The 20,602-nt window shown below is 39.6% G+C and overlaps 3 protein-coding genes across 3 annotated transcripts; 2 read left to right on the top strand and 1 right to left on the bottom strand.

Annotated features, from left to right (window-relative positions):
• Positions 1 to 717: 717 nt before the first annotated feature.
• On the top strand, positions 718 to 4,762 carry LOC120731952 (cathepsin Z-like). The gene is given in 6 exon segments (XM_040029376.1): positions 718 to 921; positions 1,953 to 2,116; positions 2,252 to 2,431; positions 2,841 to 2,991; positions 3,789 to 3,951; positions 4,147 to 4,762. Coding segments are annotated over 6 exon segments (912 nt in total). The 5' UTR covers positions 718 to 793; the 3' UTR covers positions 4,273 to 4,762.
• Positions 4,763 to 5,614: 852 nt separating this feature from the next.
• Positions 5,615 to 11,851, top strand: ctsz (cathepsin Z). Its single transcript, XM_040029350.1, has 6 exons — positions 5,615 to 5,882; positions 7,481 to 7,644; positions 7,790 to 7,969; positions 8,687 to 8,837; positions 10,723 to 10,885; positions 11,081 to 11,851. Exons 1-6 carry the CDS (start codon positions 5,755 to 5,757, stop codon positions 11,204 to 11,206), a joined length of 912 nt encoding a protein of 303 aa, XP_039885284.1. The 5' UTR covers positions 5,615 to 5,754; the 3' UTR covers positions 11,207 to 11,851.
• Positions 11,852 to 13,484: 1,633 nt separating this feature from the next.
• nelfcd (negative elongation factor complex member C/D) lies at positions 13,485 to 20,199 on the bottom strand. Its single transcript, XM_040029274.1, has 15 exons — positions 19,977 to 20,199; positions 18,353 to 18,465; positions 18,160 to 18,269; positions 17,950 to 18,059; positions 17,690 to 17,797; positions 16,659 to 16,811; positions 16,389 to 16,519; positions 16,103 to 16,268; positions 15,878 to 16,012; positions 15,657 to 15,796; positions 14,786 to 14,900; positions 14,605 to 14,700; positions 14,360 to 14,500; positions 13,945 to 14,074; positions 13,485 to 13,829 (listed from the first exon to the last, which is right to left on the bottom strand). Exons 1-15 carry the CDS (start codon positions 20,031 to 20,033, stop codon positions 13,795 to 13,797), a joined length of 1,740 nt encoding a protein of 579 aa, XP_039885208.1. The 5' UTR covers positions 20,034 to 20,199; the 3' UTR covers positions 13,485 to 13,794.
• Positions 20,200 to 20,602: the final 403 nt, after the last annotated feature.

Below are 20,602 nucleotides of genomic sequence, written 5' to 3'. Positions count from 1 at the left end.
AAAGAACAAAAGATCCAGGGGGTGGCTGTTCTCTGAGCAAAAATGTCTCGTTGGTGTCAGAGATCAGAGGAGGATCCCTAGACGGCTTCAAACAGATAGGAAGGTAACAGTAACTCATTATAATATAATCAAGATAAGCAGAAGAGCATCTCTGAATACACAACACATGGAACATTGAAGCAGAAGAAGAAGACCACACCAGATGTGATTCCTGTCAGCTAAGAACACGAAACAGGGTGCAAATCACATGGGCTCACCAAAATTGGATCATAAAAGATGTGAAAGATGTACTTTTGAATGATGAGCCTTGATTTCTCTTGCGACATTCAGATCCATCCTGCCAAAACAGTTCAGGGCGGTGGTGGTGTAATGGTGCGGGGATTACATTTTGGCACACACTTAGGGCTCCTTAATACCAGCTCAGCTTTATTTCAACACCACACCCTATTGCTGACCTTGTCAGCTATGTAATGACCAAAGTGTACCCATCTTATAATAAACCATGTTATAACACTCTGATCATCTCTGGTTCCTTGAACATGACAGCGAGGTCACTGTACTCAAATGACAACTAAGGTTCCAACCAAACAGGAGTTGTACCTAATAAAGTATTCACTGACAGTAATACACTAGAAATGTGCATACAAAACAGCAGCACATAACAAATCTTTTATGTTTAATTTCATCTTATCTTGTGACATTGCTTAATAATTACTCTCTTGCAATTTAGGATAGATACTCTAGAAGTGAGTATCTCCTGGTCCCGTAACTAAAGCACTGCTCGGTGTCAGAGATGGCTCTCAAAGCCGCGGTTCTTGTGCTGTTTTCGGCCGTGCTGTCCGAGGTGTCGGCCGGAGTATTTTTTAAGCAGAAGGAGCCGTGCTATGTCCCCTCACCGAAGAGAGGCGGCTTTGGACTGCAGTAAGTTCAACAAAGGCTTATGTCGCTTGAAACCAGTGCAAAAATAGATATTCGGTATGTTAAAGAAGGATTTGCAGTGCTTTGCAAACTCTCAAACTTCCCCTCGTGTCTTTATATTTTGCTTCCAAGGAGCCAGACTTGCCTTGTAATTTTTTTAATGTGATCTTTAAAGTAGTTCTTCAGGCTCTCTGAAGGTCTTTCACGGTTTTTCTTTGGACATTGTCTGTTTTTTCTCTCCTTTTTAGTCTAGTCATTGTATCTGACCTGACCAAGGGTTTAACCAGTGTTGTCTACAAATAAAGAACCATTTTTCCTAGCACAAGTACAATTATTTGTTCCAATTTCTTCTGTTAAATCTATGAAACACACACTGAGAGATATAAAATAGTATTTTTTTCTTCAACAAGCTGTGCTATTGGCTGGAAAGTTGGCATGTGACGGCATGTAGTGTAATGTGTCCTTAAAAATTAAGGAAACTGGAAAAATAGAGGAACAATGAAAATGTTGCAGGGCTTAAAAAACTCTCTGCAGCAGATAAACAATGTCCTTAAGAAATAGTGAAAAAAAGACCTGAGACACAAGACCCGAAAGATAAATTAGAACTGTGCAAACCCTGTTTTTGCTTAATATACTGTATTTCAATAAAGTACTGCACCAATTTCCCATTTTCTGAGCAAAATCTAAAGAAATGAGGGGTGGCTCAAGACTCATTTTGTATGTTACTGGTATTACATTTGTGTAATACCAGTAATATGTGTAATCTATATGGTATGGACTGACAGAGCACACGATATCTGTGTATTCTTCTCGATACTGCAGCTGTAATGTGAGGTTTTGCACATCAGACTAGTGAGAAGGACAATTCTTTTTGCATCTTGTATCAAGACTTTAAAAGTTATTTTTTTAAAGAGAGGAACTGAAACAGAAGAGCAAGAAAAATTTCAAACAGACTTTATATGTTGTAGCGGGGACATTAAACTTAAACATCAGACTGATCCAGTAACTGTGTGCAATGACACGTATGTTCACAGGACCGCACCTCGTCCTCACGAGTATTTGAACATTTCTGATCTGCCGAAGTCGTGGGACTGGAGGAACATCAATGGCACCAACTACGTCAGCACTACTCGCAACCAGCACATTCCCCAGTACTGTGGGTCCTGCTGGGCACATGGCAGCACCAGTGCGATGGCAGGTATGACTCAGCAAAGCTTAACTATGTCACATTGTACATCACAAGACTATGACACAGGTGTGCTTTCACTTCTTCTTTCCATAGAAGGGACACTGATGAACAGAAAGTAATGGCTGCTACTTATTTCTTATTTGCATTAAATCAACATTAAGCGGAAAGGAGCGTGGCCATCTGCCTACCTGTCTGTCCAGAATGTGATCGACTGCGGTAATGCCGGCTCGTGCCAAGGAGGAGACCACACTGGGGTTTGGGAATATGCTAACAATCACGGGATCCCAGATGAGACCTGTAATAACTACCAGGCTAAAGACCAGGTTAAGACTTTCACAGTGTACACAGTGACCAGAGTGATGATCATATGCTTCAACATCATATGTTTACTCAGTGCTAATCTAAGAGGTCCTGTTTTGGCTCAGGACACTCCTGCAAGATAGATGAATGCTGTTCTGATAACCTAGGGGAATATGATTATTGACGTTAAAAGGTTTTTACACAGTGTAGGCTAAAATGCAGTGGATTTACTGTATTTCACCACATGTGCAAGAGTAGACAGACTCTTTCAAATATGCAGCAACTAAGATTAGTAAATATATTTAAAGGACTTCATCAGAATTTGTTAGAAGACAATACATTTGTGTTTTTAAGGTCAAAATGTTCCCCTGGCTGGCTGCTGCATGTCCCTGTGAGGCTGAGCCATGTATGTTCTGTTTCTCTCTCTCTAAAGATTGCAATAAATTCAACCAATGTGGCACCTGCACCACTTTTGGAGTGTGCAATATTGTGAGTAACTACACTCTGTGGAAGGTGGGAGATTACGGATCCGTCAGTGGGAGAGAGAAGATGATGGCAGAGATTTACACTAATGGGCCGATCAGGTTTGCAACTTTTTCATACGTTTATAAAATAGTCCATTCTGGTTGCTTTGTTTTACTTGATAATTCAATCTTAATAATAAAGCAGATATCCCAAACCAACATAGGACACTAGTTAGAATCCTGATTTCCACCCTAAACCTTTTCCTGTCATTCCATACTTATGTAGGGGAGAGCAGTGTGTCATGATTTATGAGAAAAATTGTCATCGATATACAAATTCTGTAAACATGAAATCGCTGATTTAATAATTAATTAGTTCTCTGGGTCAACTTTCATTTGTTTAAATGTAGTACAGGCTATAAATAAATAGACGTGACATCAACACAAAAAGTACATGTTTGAAGCATAATTTTTTCAATTCCCAAAAATATATATATTTAAAACAATGAAGTGGGCTACATACTGAATGGATCATAACACACAAGTATTGATCTGATAGCAACACTAGCACCGGTATCTATAAAAATTAATATTTGGATCGATCCACCCGCAGATTTTTAAAAGAATCAAAAGTATGACCCATTTTGACTCTGTTTAGAAGGTGGTGGGTTGAGCAGCTTTTGTAGTTTCTTTGAATCATGTTTCTGTCTTGGAAATAAATGTTTATTAAATTCTATCTGCAGTCAAGAAGATCTGTGGTTTAAAGTAGCTTCTCTAGGCTTCATCATTTCAGCATCCGATCATCTGCTGCTGAAATGTTGTCAGTGCAGCAGAGCATTAAACTCATCAGTGACTGCTGCAACTTTTAAGAAGAAAGAGGAAGTAACCTGTGGTGTTTATTGATTTCTATTTTTTAGCTGCGGGATTATGGCCACAGATAAGCTGGATGCGTACACTGGAGGTCTCTACTCTGAGTACCAGGAGGAGGCCTTCATCAACCACATCGTGTCAGTGGCAGGATGGGGAGTGGAAGACGATGTCGAATACTGGATCGTACGCAACTCCTGGGGAGAGCCATGGGTGAGTCGATGCCAGATAGCTAATGAAATGTCCTCTCGTTGCTGTTTAATTTGCAGCCGGTTTTATCAAATCAAATGCATTTTCACGGTCACAAATACAAGAAAATTATTTCATTTGAGAAAGAAATCCTGTATCTGATTTCTTAAAAGAATGACTTTCTTATTTAAGTCTTGGCTTCTTTATTTTTGCCTTCAGGGTGAAAAGGGCTGGCTCAGGATCGTGACCAGTGCCTACAAGGGAGGAAGTGGCAGTAAGTACAACCTGGCAGTAGAGGAGGACTGCATGTACGGAGACCCAATCGTACCCAAGGACTACCTCTAGAGGAGCCCAGTGTCAGATTGTCGGCAGACACTCCGATGCCTTCCAAAGAAAAGCTTTTTGTGTTTTAATGTTAAGAAGGGAATAAGTTCAGGTTTTTCTTTTTTTTAAACCTAAATCATTATCAGGGTCTTCCAGCTGAATATCAAACTGTTTATGCCGATTCAGACTGTCTTATTACCACAGAGAGGTGTGCAGGCTGTTTTACAGATTTAAACTTTTAAAAGGTTTTATCAGAAAGAAGAATGACGCAAGTTTTTGTGCTGTAGAAAAATTTAGGCCATGCAACAGTCATCACAGTAAATAAAGAGGGTTTTTTGTAACCTACAGTATTGAGACAGCATAGGAAAGCTTTTAGTTTTAATTTGTAAATTCACAGTGATTCAGCCAAAGAACACAACTATCACACTTTCTGCTGCACTGCTCTGACGCCGAATGTTTGCAGTGTGTGGCGTTACTGCTACTGACAATGTTGCACTACACAGGGATGAATGCAAAAACTGAAATAAACATACTTTGTGTGCCTTTGTGTGTAGTTTAAGTCAAATATAGATTCTTGTAATTTGTTTTATGATGAACACTTTGTACCCAAAATATTTCATTGTGACAATTTGTTTTCAAACTGTACCAATAAACACTTCATCTGTCCTTTGAGTTAGAATGTTTTATAGAAACCTCTCAGGTTTTTCTATTTTACCATCCACTGTCTTTACTTTAATACACACGTCATTAATTGACGTCAGTCAGGTGAAGATGAACTGACAGTCAGTTTCATGGCGATCTCTTATTATTCCATAACAATACAATCACCTGATCTCACCCAGCAGAGCGTGCTTTTGACATAAGTTAGAAAGACACTCAAGAAAGCTGCAAATGAAGATGCTGGCAGAGCATCTCAGGTAGGAAACAGAATCTAGTGATGTCCTTTGGCCCCGTTAGCTAACCAAACTACATTTATGCTACCCGATGATTTCCTCCAATACACAGTGATGATCTTTGGAAGATGCAGTTTGCCCAGTACATTTCAGAGGCTTCTGAAGTTTAGCTCTTTAAAACATATTGTTTAGTTCTAGCTTTCTTTTATTCTTTTGTGTATGCTGACAGCCTTTCTGCACTCCTTACTGTCTTAAGAATTGTAAAAACGAATCTTATATGTTTAATTTCATCTTATCTTGTCACATTGCTTAATAATTCCTCTTTTGTAGTTTAGGATAGTTTTTCACTGTCATTACAACATTATCAAAACTGAGCTGCACAGACAGTGCGATACTAAGAGCATTCTCACACATGCCACAACATGACTTGTGATTTCCTTGTAAAGCACGTGGGCTTTCGTAGTTGGGGTCATGTGACTAGTATCGGCACCGGTTAATCTTTACTGCATGCACCCACCCAACTCACTCTCAGGTTATTTATGCAGCAGACTAAAACTCTAGAAGTGAGTATCTCCTGGTCCCGTAACTAAAGCACTGCTCGGTGTCAGAGATGGCTCTCAAAGCCGCGGTTCTTGTGCTGTTTTCGGCCGTGCTGTCCGAGGTGTCGGCCGGAGTATTTTTTAAGCAGAAGGAGCCGTGCTATGTCCCCTCACCGAAGAGAGGCGGCTTTGGACTGCGGTAAGTTCAACAAAAGCTTATGTCGCTTTTTTACATAAAGCATAGCAAGTAGTTTAAACTATAAAGAGAAGCGGGTTTAAGTATCTAAGTAACTAACCGAGGCTCGCGACAGCCGTCTGTTAGCTAAACTGGCTATTGTAAATAACCTTAACTAAGAAGTTATTTATTCTTTAATAGATTTATATGAATAAATAATTCAATATAAAAGAATTAAATAAGCCGTACACAGATGTACTGGAAGTCAAAATCAGACCGTTTAAATCCCTTGTTTTATTTGCTTTGTTTTTGGAACGTGTAACAAAAGAAAAAAAAAACCTGTTTTCTCGGTCGGTACAAGTCACGGGATTTGGCGGATCCGTTTTTGCGGAAGTTCCCTGCAGCTCAACCATCAGCCCCCAAAGACTCATTTAGATTCAAAAACAGCTGCTAAACAGCCAGGAGTTCAGAAATAACAACGTGTCGTTCCCAAATCTCCGTCAGAACAAATATTAAATACAAGGCGTCTTTATGTGCAATCTGCGCTTCTATGTGAAATAAAAACAATAAAATTGAGAGCTATTTAGTTTGAACTTGAACTGATTTGTGTCGTATTTCTGAAACCAGTGCAAAAATAGATATTCGGTATGTTAAAGAAGGATTTGCAGTGCTTTGCAAACTCTCAAACTTCCCCTCGTGTCTTTATATTTTGCTTCCAAGGAGCCAGACTTGCCTTGTAATTTTTTTTAATGTGATCTTTAAAGTAGTTCTTCAGGCTCTCTGAAGGTCTTTCGCAGCTTTTCTTTGGACATTGTCTGTTTTTTCTCTCCTTTTTAGTCTAGTCATTGTATCTGACCTGACCAAGGGATTAACCAGTGTTGTCTACAAATAAAGAACCATTTTTCCTAGCATAAGTACAATTATTTGTTCCAATTTCTTCTGTTAAATCTATGAAACACACACTGAGAGATATAAAATAGTATTTTTTTTCTTCAACAAGCTGTGCTATTGGCTGGAAAGTTGGTATATGACAGCATGTAGTGTAGTGTGTCCTTAAAAATTAAGGAAACTGGAAAAATAGAGGAACAATGAAAATGTTGCAGGGCTTAAAAAACACTCTGCAGCAGATAAATAATGTCCTTAAAATAGTGAAAAAAAGACCTGAGACACAAGACCCGAAAGATAAATTAGAACTGTGCAAACCCTGTTTTTGCTTAATATACTGTATTTCAATAAAGTACTGCACCAATTTCCCATTTTCTGAGCAAAATCTAAAGAAATGAGGGGTGGCTCAAGACTCATTTTGTATGTTACTGGTATTACATTTGTGTAATACCAGTAATATGTGTAATCTATATGGTATGGACTGACAGAGCACACGATATCTGTGTATTCTTCTCGATACTGCAGCTGTAATGTGAGGTTTTGCACATCAGACTAGTGAGAAGGACAATTCTTTTTGCATCTTGTATCAAGACTTTAAAAGTTATTTTTTTAAAGAGAGGAACTGAAACAGAAGAGCAAGAAAATTTTCAAACAGACTTTATATGTTGTAGCGGGGACATTAAACTTAAACATCAGACTGATCCAGTAACTGTGTGCAATGACACGTATGTTCACAGGACCGCACCTCGTCCTCACGAGTATTTGAACATTTCTGATCTGCCGAAGTTGTGGGACTGGAGGAACATCAATGGCACCAACTACGTCAGCACTACTCGCAACCAGCACATTCCACAGTACTGTGGGTCCTGCTGGGCACATGGCAGCACCAGTGCGATGGCAGGTATGACTCAGCAAAGCTTAACTATGTCACATTGTACATCACAAGACTATGACACAGGTGTGCTTTCACTTCTTCTTTCCATAGAAGGGACACTGATGAACAGAAAGTAATGGCTGCTACTTATTTCTTATTTGCATTAAATCAGATCGAATCAACATTAAGCGGAAAGGAGCGTGGCCATCTGCCTACCTGTCTGTCCAGAATGTGATCGACTGCGGTGATGCCGGCTCGTGCCACGGAGGAGACCACACTGGGGTTTGGGAATATGCTAACAATCACGGGATCCCAGATGAGACCTGTAATAACTACCAGGCTAAAGACCAGGGTAAGACTTTCACAGTGTACACAGTGACCAGAGTGATGATCATATGCTTCAACATCATATGTTTACTCAGTGCTAATCTAAGAGGCCCTGTTTTGGCTCAGGACACTCCTGCAAGATAGATGAATGCTGTTCTGATAACCTAGGGGAATATGATTATTGACGTTAAAAGGTTTTTACACAGTGTAGGCTAAAATGCAGTGGATTTACTGTATTTCACCACATGTGCAAGAGTAGACAGACTCTTTCAAATATGCAGCAACTAAGATTAGTAAATATATTTAACCTCCTAGGACCTGGCGTCCACATATGTGGACATCAAATTTTGGGTTATTTAGACCAAAATACTCAATTTTGCTCTACAAGGGCCTGATATCCACTTACGAGGACATTATGCTGCCACTGTTCTATCGAAATTTTAAACGAATATCCTCATATGTGGCTTTCATTTTTCTTAGAAACAAAAATTAGTTAAAAAAAAAAAAAGATCTGGTAATTCTTTGTTTTTATATTCATCAGGTCCCAATCGGCCCAAATATCAAAGAGAAATTAAAAATGCATGCCATGGAAGAGTTCGGGTCTTAGGAGGTTAAAGGACTTCATCAGAATTTGTTAGAAGACAATACATTTGTGTTTTTAAGGTCAAAATGTTCCCCTGGCTGGCTGCTGCATGTCCCTGTGAGGCTGAGCCATGTATGTTCTGTTTCTCTCTCTCTAAAGATTGCAATAAATTCAACCAATGTGGCACCTGCACCACTTTTGGAGTGTGCAATATTGTGAGTAACTACACTCTGTGGAAAGTGGGAGATTACGGATCCGTCAGTGGGAGAGAGAAGATGATGGCAGAGATTTACGCGCATGGGCCGATCAGGTTTGCAGCTTTTTCATACGTTTATAAAATAGTCCATTCTGGTTGCTTTGTTTTACTTGATAATTCAATCTTAATAATAAAGCAGATATCCCAAACCAACATAGGACACTAGTTAGAATCCTGATTTCCACCCTAAACCTTTTCCTGTCATTCCATACTTTCCTTTCTAATAATTGCTAAAAAGGCAAAAAGAAATCTCTAAAAAACAATTTTGTTCTAGCAAAGTGAATTTTAAAATATTTATAACAATGTAGATTTGAAAAAAGCTATGCAGTACTACAAATTTTGGTATCTGTCCAAGTAACCAAGTAACTAGCAGTGCAGTATTGCCACTACTGTTACCGATTCTTTCAAACTATAAAGGCAGCTTATGTAGGGGAGAGCAGTGTGTCATGATTTATGAGAAAAATTGTCATCGATATACAAATTCTGTAAACATGAAATCGCTGATTTAATAATTAATTAGTTCTCTGGGCCAACTTTCATTTGTTTAAATGTGGTACAGGCTATAAATAAATAAACGTGACATCAACACAAAAAGTACATGTTTGAGGTATAATTTTTTCAATTCCCAAAAATATATATATTTAAAACAATGAAGCGGGCTACATACTGAATGGATCATAACACACAAGTATTGATCTGATAGCAACACTAGCACCGGTATCTATAAAACTTAATATTTGGATCGATCCACCCGCAGATTTTTAAAAGAATCAAAAGTATGACTCATGTGACCTCTCTCCCTTTGAAGGGTTGGTTCCATTATCCACTCAGTTTCCACTCAACAAAATGTACTCACATTTTGTTAAAAATACAGTATATGAATGTGATGACAATAAGCACATGATGCACGAGAGTTTGTAGTGTGATCGGGTACTAAATATGGTGCAGCTAGAATACTCCTACTTCCTCTTGTCTCGTTTCTGTTAGTTGAAATCTGAGGTGTGAAGCTGTTGGAGGTACATAAAGATTATACTGAAACAGTTTGTCTCTGGGTTGAGCTTCAGTAGGACAGAAGTGTAGTTTTATATACCGCCTTCAATTGCAGTGAAAGTGAATTGTCATTTGTGGCATTATAGGCACATGTCAAACTTAAAGCTCAGAGGGCAAATCCTCATTATTTGCAGATTATAAAGTGATTGCAATGACAGATGAGAGTATTTGTAGTTCTTAGGTTTTAATAAGCATCCAATTTTATTGACATTTCCCACAGCCATTGAGTTGTCATGTTGAGATTTTTGGAAATGTGTAAAAACCCAATGAAAGGCATAGTGTTTCGCTTTTACACAAGGATTTTTGTGAGCAAAGTATATATTTGTGCTTCACTTACTGAATTGCGTGATGGCAGCTAGTTGAGTTTTTGTTGAAGGTTTGATTGTAAGAGTGGGCCTTGTATTATTTATTACTAGCAAATGTACCAATATATACGATTGTGGGAATCGCATAAAATAGTTGAATGCGAAATATAGATATAGTTTCATCAAGGTCGGTCTGCTCATCTAGGAGGTGATGGGGAACGTACTGTACATACATAAGCTACAATCATTATAGTGTGATGTCAGTAAAGTGCATTTGCCTGTCCCTGGCAGTTTGACAACCCTGACCCATTTTGACTCTGTTTAGAAGGTGGTGGGTTGAGCAGCTTTTGTAGTTTCTTTGAATCATGTTTCTGTCTTGGAAATAAATGTTTATTAAATTCTATCTGCAGTCAAGAAGATCTGTGGTTTAAAGTAGCTTCTCTAGGCTTCATCATTTCAGCATCCGATCATCTGCTGCTGAAATGTTGTCAGTGCAGCAGAGCATTAAACTCATCAGTGACTGCTGCAACTTTTAAGCAGAAAGAGGAAGTAACCTGTGTTGTTTATTGATTTCTATTTTTTAGCTGCGGGATTATGGCCACAGATAAGCTGGATGCGTACACTGGAGGTCTCTACTCTGAGTACCAGGAGGAGGCCTTCATCAACCACATCGTGTCAGTGGCAGGATGGGGAGTGGAAGACGATGTCGAATACTGGATCGTACGCAACTCCTGGGGAGAGCCATGGGTGAGTCGATGCCAGATAGCTAATGAAATGTCCTCTCGTTGCTGTTTAATTTGCAGCCGGTTTTATCAAATCAAATGCATTTTCACGGTCACAAATACAAGAAAATTATTTCATTTGAGAAAGAAATCCTGTATCTGATTTCTTAAAAGAATGACTTTCTTATTTAAGTCTTGGCTTCTTTATTTTTGCCTTCAGGGTGAAAAGGGCTGGCTCAGGATCGTGACCAGTGCCTACAAGGGAGGAAGTGGCAGTAAGTACAACCTGGCAGTAGAGGAGGACTGCATGTACGGAGACCCAATCGTACCCAAGGACTACCTCTAGAGGAGCCCAGTGTCAGATTGTCGGCAGACACTCCGATGCCTTCCAAAGAAAAGCTTTTTGTGTTTTAATGTTAAGAAGGGAATAAGTTCAGGTTTTTCTTTTTTTTAAACCTAAATCATTATCAGGGTCTTCCGGCTGAATATCAAACTGTTTATGCCGATTCAAACTGTCTTATTACCACAGAGAGGTGTGCAGGCTGTTTTACAGATTTAAACTTTTAAAAGGTTTTATCAGAAAGAAGAATGACGCAAGTTTTTGTTCTGCAGAAAAATTCAGGCCATGCAACAGTCATCACAGTAAATAAAGAGGGTTTTTTGTAACCTACAGTATTGAGACAGCATAGGAAAGCTTTTAGTTTTAATTTGTAAATTCACAGTGATTCAGCCAAAGAACACAACTATCACACTTTCTGCTGCACTGCTCTGACGCCGAATGTTTGCAGTGTGTGGCGTTACTGCTACTGACAATGTTGCACTACACAGGGATGAATGCAAACACTGAAATAAACATACTTTGTGTGCCTTTGTGTGCAGTTTAAGTCAAATATAGATTCTTGTAATTTGTTTTATGATGAACACTTTGTACCCAAAATATTTCATTGTGACAATTTGTTTTCAAACTGTACCAATAAACACTTCATCTGTCCTTTGAGTTAGAATGTTTTATAGAAACCTCTCAGGCGTTTCTATTTTACCATCCACTGTCTTTACTTTAATACACACGTCATTAATTGACGTCAGTCAGGTGAAGATGAACTGACAGTCAGTTTCATGGCGATCTCTTATTATTCCATAACAATAGAATTGAAGATGCTTACAGAGCATCTCAGGTAGGAAACAGAATCTAGTGATGTCCTTTGGCCCCGTTAGCTAACCAAACTACATTTATGCTACCCGATGATTTCCTCCAATACACAGTGATGATGAAAGAAGCTTTTTGCAAAATAAGCAGTCTTCATACCAGCAGATACACAAAAGGAGAAAAGACACAAAGGTAAAAACAAGTTTTCTATTAGTTAATTCAAATCAGTTCCATTTTATTTGTATAGTATCGAATCACTGTCGCCTCACGGCCCTTTATACCATCACCTGATTGAGTTTTCTCGTTTACAGAGAAAGCCAAACAATCGGGTGATTCCTTATGAGGAAGCACGTGGCGACAGTGGGAAGGAAAAACTGTCAGGTGGCTCGGCCTGGGTAAAGCTAGAGAGAGTGTAGGACCTGAGAGCAGAAATTAAAGTGAGTGGAAAATTCAGACTGAAAAGCAGATCTTGCATTTTCTATTAATGTGACAGACCTGCAAAGAATGAACTACATACCAACTGTAAATCAAGAGCCTGTGCAGGTGAAATGCACAGCCCGGTGAAGGCCTTTATCAGAAAGTTGCAGTTTCCTTCAAGCCATCTGAAGAGCAACATTCTTACACGCCAGCAGGGAAGATGTTGCTTCTCTTTGAACCCATGTTCATTTGTGAACACACATTTTTAGTGATAAAGATTAACAGATACAGATCCTCTCTCAGTGGTGATTACCTGTCTGCTGGTGTAGTCAGGTGTTTCAATACACCTGACTACACAGGTGCTGCTACACAGGAACACTTCCTCTACCATTTGTCATTGTTAGCCAATGGTAAGTATTTAGATAACTACAGAAGTGACATTTTTACAATTCTTAAGACAGTAAGGAGTGCAGAAAGGCTGTCAGCATACACAAAAGAATAAAAGAAAGGTAGAACTAAACAATATGTTTTAAAGAGGTCTAATTTGCATCGTTAAACAGTCATTGGTTCACTAGGACTTAGCAGGGGACCACTGATGCTAATGACCCCTAGCTTTAAAAAGAGGGAGAGGTCACAATACACCGAATGGGAAAAATAAAACAATGTATTTAAATGTCTTACACAACCAGCTTCAAAGGCTTTGGTGATGTATTTTTGAGATTGTGAGTTCACTACCTCCAGTACTGTTTGCCTTGCAATTAGTATTTTAACTTTCTTAAATCTGCATCTGAGAAATATCTCGTATCATTAAAAGACTAAAGAAAACTATGAAAATTATAAGAACTAACCTGAAATCGTCAAAGTCACCCCGGAAACAAACCGAAAACAAAAACTTCAAATAAAAGTGGTGTGTAATCACCTGCTTCAATTAAATATGCGGCTTTTGAGGTTTACAGATCTCCATATTAAAACAAACTCTCATGCAAATAAAATGCATGAGAGGGAGCTGATTATATTTACGCAGTCCGAGACTGTATGAAAAACAAAAACAGAAACAAGCAACATTTTAAAGTTTATTTTAAAAGAGCTCAGACCAACATAAAATATAGAAAATCAAATATACAGGTAAAAAAAAGCAACATTCAGCTGCATCGTCAGATAAATCTGGGTCGTTACTTTCACACCACTCAGCCAGCTCAGCGACAGTCACAGCTGCTTTCATGTTTCCTTAACAGAAACTAATTTCCACTTCACTTTGCCAAAATGAAAAATCCACCTCCAAGCTATGTGCTTCAGCCGCAAGCACCTGCTTATCAGATAACAGATCTTCCACCTCCTATACGTCTCCCTTTTTGGGTGTCAATTCCACATCAGTTGATCATGATGAAGTTTGACTTGCAGTGGGCTGAAAAACAATCACCCACATGTTAGTGCTTCAGATGGATGAGAGCCCAAAGACTTCCTTTTATTTATTAAAGGAATAATAGACTTTCTATAAACTTTCCTTTCTCGCCACTTACCGATAAACTCAGCAACAGCGTCGTGTTCTCCATCTGTGCGGATCGTTCCTGCGATGCTGTCGTTCTCAAGGATCGGCAAGAAGAGTTGAACAAAGTCTGACGTATAGGGAGGCGCGATCACATCCAGCACCTTTAAGAGAAATATCTCACACTGAGCTCTGTTCACAAAGGTCTGATGTACTGAAACAGTGTCTTATTTCCACATTTACCAATTATAGAGCATCAACTTCAGGTGTTTTATGAAGATTCTAGGTCAAATATACCAACTACTCGGGTAAAGACGTCACTATCCAATAACAGGAATGGAAACAGTGAACATTAATCTGTGCAAAGCTGAAATTGAACAAACAACAGGAGAACAGACCTGACAGGAAAGAGTGCACACATAAACCAGATTTCCATAAGCAGCTGTTACCTCAGTGACAAAATATCTAATGAGGGAGATATCTGTGTTGAGTTTCTCCAGACATTTGCGGATGTAGCTGACGACGGGCAGCACGTAGCCACGACTCAGCAGGTGAACCATTCGGTCCAGCAGAGTCTTCTTCAACTCCAACTGGAGGGGGAAATAAAACAAACACGCTGTCAGCTCAGAGCTACAACACACAGGCGTCTGTTAACAAGCTGGAATTAAAAGCATGCGAGGCACACAACGCCCACCTGCTCCATGACGTCCAGCTGAGAGTGCTCGGTCTCAAAGAGCTTGATGAGCAGTTGGAGGACCTGCGGGTGCAGCAGCTGGTGACACGTACAGATCTGTGCAGAGAAAATTTTAATGTTTGAACTTTAAGCTCCGCAAATTAAACACAATTTAATCTTTCATCTTGCAGCAGTGTCGCACCTCATCCAGTAAAGCTAAATGGACGGGGGTGTGGTCTGTTTGCAGCTGGAAGTACCGCGGCTCGGACACCGTCCAGTCCACCCACTTCAGAACTCCCATAGCAACCACTGGAAACCTGAACACACAGACAGTCAGTCAGTGTGGAAGTCTGGCTCTCAAACTCCGGTTTTACTTTAAGTACCAATATTTGAACCCTTCTGTACCGTATATATACACACAATAGATCCTAATGGTATAAAACTAAATAATCATACATGTAAATAGATTTTTCATTTGCACATTTCATCTGGTAAATCTTGGAAGCCCATCAGCTCGAGCTGGGCTGTATTCAGGCTTTGAATGATTAACTGAAGATCAACATATTAAAAATGCTGTTGCTTCAAGTTTCCCCTTTGTTTCTTCTTTAACACAATATACTTCCTACTCTTACTACAGACCTTACTCTACAACAATGAAAACATTATGACACACAAATCTGACTGTACGGGTTCTGCTTCAAAATATTGAACTGTTTTCAGTGCCTATGAAAATATCAAAATTAACTGCACAGTCTGGTAACATCACTAGATTTGTTGCTTCAGAAAGAAAAACAGAGGTGAAAGTAACTCTATGATGGTGCAGTGAGCACTGAAAGAGCTGTATTCTAATAAATAACCTTGTTCATTTTCACTGATTAAAAGTGCATCTTTTCCTGGTAAAATGATGCTTAACAACCATTGCAACATGTCTCAATAACCCTTACACTCCTTTACAAAGATTCACTGCATGATGGGGTTAAGATTAGTGTGTTAGATGATAGAAGAGTCACATTAGATACGATGAAACCAACTAACCAACATTTCATATTTGAAAGCTCTTGTCAAACACTCACCTGATGCACTGGTACAAAGTGCCGAGCTCAGCAATCAGCTCTGTGGCTCCTTTGTTCTCATTGCAGCACAGGTTGTGCACGGTCTCAATAGCCTTAGAGGTTGACTTCAGCTCATCTTTATTAATGTTCACTCGCTTGTTCTGGAATTGGGATAAAATAAGCATATTTTCATTGTTATATGATTTAAATTAACAATGCACACAGCATCATTGTTTTTGTACCTTTTTCCAGGTCTCCACCACACTGGCAGCATAGGCTAAAATGTGGATGTATTTGTGTTTATGATCTTGGTTGATCTTCGATCCAGGCTTGAAAAGCGACTGCATAAACAGGTCGAGAAAGGCCGGCACTCTGATCTAAAGACAAGACAGACAAGTGCTTAAATTCAGAGTGCTTTAGTTAGTAAACACTGGCCATAAACAGCAGGAAGAATGTTCTGAACTCACCAGTTCGACAGGAGGAGGGTCCATGCTGCTAAACATCTTGAACAGAACTGTTATATCAGCAGGATTCAGGGCTCCTTTGGACAACATGGCACCGAGAGCCTGGCAGGCTCGAGGGTAGGCTGCCGCTGTACCAAGCGCAAGGGTTATCTGACTGGCATCGTGACCTCTGCAATATAAACCACCTTTATTGCACCGTTTTTATTACTCAAGCTCATCCACAAAACTCTAATCTTACAGTTAATCACATTCGCTTGATCACTTTGACCACATCCGTTGACAACGTTACCTCTCATGTGCAGACTTTTGCACCTCCTGGCCGATCCTGCGGACAGCTGAACCTCCCTGTTCCTCCTGAGCAAGGATGGACATCATTGCCTGGGCAAAGAGGTAGGTGTGCTCGCCGTGACACACCATTTTCTGTTGGAAAGAGTCGGGCGCAGCTCATCAGAGACCATTACTTACAGCACTTTTTAAAAAGTGGCACATAGAGACAAAAAGATACATATTTTACAGATCTTTGATGGCTGACAGAACAGACACGCAAAGTAATCCTCACAGCAAATTCGGGCAGGTTCTTCTCCAGGTTTTCTTCTCCTCCGTCTAGCAGCGTGGCCAAAGATGTTCTCAACACCCGAGAGAAAACTTCCAGCTGTTGGCAGGCTGTGGACACGCTGGTGATCTCGCCCTGATAACCTGCATCTGAAATGAGCTAAACAAACACAAACACAATACTGAAAAGAAGCAGTGACAGTCCAAGTCATCAAGCTGCAAAAATGTATCAAAAAAAGAAGAAAAATGATTCTATTAAGGTGAATTTTCATATTCGTGTGAATTACAATTACAACAATACACTTACTGACCATGTTTTTATGTACACATGTTTAGCTGCTTGTTAACAAAAATAACTAATGAGTCAAACCCATGCAGAGCCAGACTGATTTACTGGCAGGCCTACATTACCTTTTCTGCTGATCTATTGGTATTGGCATTAACTGTTGCATAGTTTGTCCACCAGAGGGCCCTCTGCAACTTCCCTGCTGCCAATACTTACATGGGATCTCACTAAAACAAAATCTAACTGATCTAAGAAGAGTTGGACAGAGCATATACAAATAAATAAAAAAACTACACATAAAAAATAAAACACAGATAAATCTGTCTGTGTTTCATGTGTCTGAAAAAAATTAGATGCAAATGTCTCTGAATATCTGATTCTTAAATCAGTCATACAAATCATATCAGTCACATGGCAGATCAGTGTGTGTAGACATGATCAAGGCAACCTGCTGAAGATTAAACGAGCATCAGAATGAGAAAGAAAGTTGATATAAGTGACTTTGAACGTTGCACATGATCAATGTGGATCAAAATCTGAGGAATTTTCCCAGCATGAAGAATTAAGGCAGTTCTGCTCCAAGCAAAGTGTCCCTAATAATGTGTCCAATGAGTGTAAACCACAATGACAGAACATCAGAAACAAATTTAAAGTTTAAATCTTTAACTTGACTCTTTCTATTGGTTAGTTTGTGTTCATGTCCTAATCTTCAGCTCCTGCTGCTCTTACTGTTTCCACAGCTACTACTATACCTTTACAGTGAAGTTGAGCATCAGGCAATCTGGGTGAGCCTCCGCCAGCTTATAGAAGAGATCTCTCCATGTTGTGTGCGCTATCATCTGCTCAAGCCAAGCAGGAGTCTAAAAGGGCAGGAGACTGGATTAGTTTGGTTTTTCTGAGCTTCAGTTAGATTTAAAATCACTCATTAAATTATGAAGCACAACACGCTCAAGGTTTCTCACCACTTTCATTTGTCATATGTGTAATTACCCCGGGTGTTTAGAGATCTCACCTCTCCCTCAACGGTGAAGATGGAATCAGCTTTCTGGGGGTCAAAGTGTTTTATCAGAAGACTCTTGAGGTGATTTTCTACTCGTTCTTGGACCTGTGCAGGCTCCACACCTGAATAATTACATTACACATTAATGAAAAGCCATCAGTAAGACAAACTAAAAATAGCTTTCTGACACAACAACAGTAAGACGAGTAGTCTGACAGGTACCCATCTGGATGAGCCACTCAGCCAGCAGATTAACAGTCTGAGCCACGGCAGAGTAATTTTCAGAGAGAAGCTGGATGACATGTTCTGGAGAGCCACCTGCTTGAAAATACCTGCAGAAACAACATGGTTGTTAATCAATAAATGTCTTTTTAACAAACTTATATTACATTTACATGAGAGTGCAGACACTTACGTTTTGAGGGTGCTGAAGATAGCAGGCTCCATGATGTAATCCCTGCTGGAGAATTTCTCCAGGCAAGCTTCCTGGATTTTCCCATCATTTTCTCCTTCACCGTAACCATCCTCCTGAAATACACAGTGATGCAGATGCTTCTAAAGTGATTCATCTATCTTGGGAATAATAAGTAATACTCTGGTTCTCATTTGCATATAGTGACATATTATGGTGTAGCTACAAGGTAGAGGAAAATCGACAGGTGCTATACAAGATGTTATTATTAGACTCTGAGCAGGTTTCCTAATAATCATCCAAGTTAAAAGACACAGATATGTAGACATCAGGTTTGTGCTTCAGTTCAGTAACTAAGCAAAAGTTTCGCTTAAAACACACAGCTCTAACAATTTGAGCTTATTTTCTTGTCTCTTCTAGTTGAATACAGGTCTATGTGACTATCACCTTATCCTGATTTACTACTGTTTGAAAAACATGCACACTAAAAACGGAATAAGGTGCCACATTGAAGGCAAACTTAACTTCTACAGTCATAGTTTATATATGAGGACATAATAAAAACCATCCGTTCCTAGCAGTGACAATCACCAGACACTGCACGATGCGTTATCACAATACTTCCCTCACGATGTTGATTACACACACAGCTTCTTCTTCTTCAGGGTTTAATGGCAGCTGGCATCCTTGTACATGCAGTGCTACCATCTTCTATTTCAGTCCGTTATTACACTCTTAAATTCTACTACTTATTCTTGCGTCTTTTGGGATCTTACAAAGCTTCAAACAAGCATCGACTATTAAATCAGCCGTCGACGATGTTGATAGTAGACGGTATCGTGACTAGTCGACCAATCGTGGCAGCCCTAACTGGCAGTTTGCTGCTCTGGAGCATTCAGTTGTCTCTGTTCCCCAGAGAACCCATCCCATCAAATTCACCTCAAAGTCAGAGCATGCCATGCTCAGAAAAACTGCAAAAACCCAAGAATCTCAGACTCTACAGACTTCAGTTATCATGTTAAAGGTTAAAGTTCGTGGTGGAGGGCTGATGATTTGGGCTAGTTTTGCAGCCACAGGACCTGAGCGTCTTGTAAACATTGAGTCAACTATGAGCTCCTCGGTATACCAAAGTGTTCTAGAGTCAAATGGTCCAACAGCTAAAGCTTGGCCCAAAGTGGGTCAATTTTTATCATGTCCTGATTTACAAAACCTTAGAATTGACACAGGTGCGATTTCTCCTTTGTAACCACGACTGTGTGAACACTATCAAAACAGTCGATTCTGTTTTCTGTTGTTCCAAATCAGAGATAAAATATGTTTTATCAATTTATTTTATCAGATATTTTAGTCAGAAATAAAACAAACTTGAACCTATAGCGAGTTGATCACCAGTTTGTAACATGAACATGAAGCAGCTGTGTCGTTAGTTAGCCTGCAGCTGGCTAACAAAGCCAGAGTTTAGACTATACAATGCATCTTTAGAGTACCGGAAGCACTTGTCTCAGCACATCAGCTCTTGTATTAAAGATAACGAGGGTCTGACAATTAATCATCAGCTGCTGTGACTCCAGCGATGCTAATGCTGGCTAGCTAACCGAGAGCAAACAGCAACAAGTCGCGATCTCACCATGCTACCCTCCGTGCCTTCCCAGTCTCCGGAACCGCTGTAATATTCCTCGTCCATGGTCACGGGGAAAGCAGGGACGTTGGGAACCGCTGCAATAACACACCTGTTGTATTTAAATCATGCACTGACTCGTTTAACTGCAGAAACCGGGCTAACAGTCACCTTAGCCAGCAAGCTAACAACAACACAGGAGGAAAATGGCGAGGCGGTAGGCTGTAGGCCACGCCCCCAATAGTGGGATCGCTCCCTGAATTTAGACTTTCAGGCTCAAACCGATTGGAGTTTCCTTTGTTTAGTACTTAAAATGGTAAACTTTTGCAAGGAAAACTGGAAAAGGGTGCAGTGATTTATTTAAACTTTAAAAACATACATGGAAATACAACATATAAGGGAAAAACTGAGTTTGTGCAATGCTAATGAGCTCGAAAGCCACTATTTGGTACAATCACTGGATCTCAGATGTCTTAGGCAAGCTTTCTCATAATTTTTTAAGTAGTCTTTAGGAATAGTTCTGCAGCTTTCTTGAAGTGCATGGTTCAGGGTTAAGTGGTTTAACAAACAAAAACAAACAAACATTCCTTTGAAAATGGTCAGGTAAAAAGAAGACATTCAGAAAGCTTTGAAGT

This window comes from Simochromis diagramma, unplaced genomic scaffold (assembly GCF_900408965.1).
Source record: "Simochromis diagramma unplaced genomic scaffold, fSimDia1.1 OVJJ01000483.1, whole genome shotgun sequence".
Taxonomy (NCBI): Eukaryota; Metazoa; Chordata; class Actinopteri; order Cichliformes; family Cichlidae; genus Simochromis; species Simochromis diagramma.
The sequence above is the reverse complement of the archived record's forward strand: the minus strand, read 5'-3'. Positions and strand labels throughout refer to the sequence as shown.

Excerpts from the sequence above, each read along its gene's own strand:
- ctsz (XM_040029350.1), top strand. The coding sequence starts at position 5,755 with ATGGCTCTCAAAGCCGCGGTTCTTGTGCTGTTTTCGGCCGTGCTGTCC. Across the intron at positions 7,645-7,789 it reads CAGCACCAGTGCGATGGCAG|ATCGAATCAACATTAAGCGG; the intron begins GTATGACTCAGC and ends GCATTAAATCAG. Across the intron at positions 10,886-11,080 it reads ACTCCTGGGGAGAGCCATGG|GGTGAAAAGGGCTGGCTCAG; the intron begins GTGAGTCGATGC and ends TTTTGCCTTCAG.
- nelfcd (XM_040029274.1), bottom strand. The coding sequence starts at position 20,033 with ATGGACGAGGAATATTACAGCGGTTCCGGAGACTGGGAAGGCACGGAG. Across the intron at positions 14,901-15,656 it reads ACTTTGTACCAGTGCATCAG|GTTTCCAGTGGTTGCTATGG; the intron begins GTGAGTGTTTGA and ends CTGTGTGTTCAG. Across the intron at positions 14,701-14,785 it reads ATTTAGCTTTACTGGATGAG|ATCTGTACGTGTCACCAGCT; the intron begins GTGCGACACTGC and ends TTCTCTGCACAG.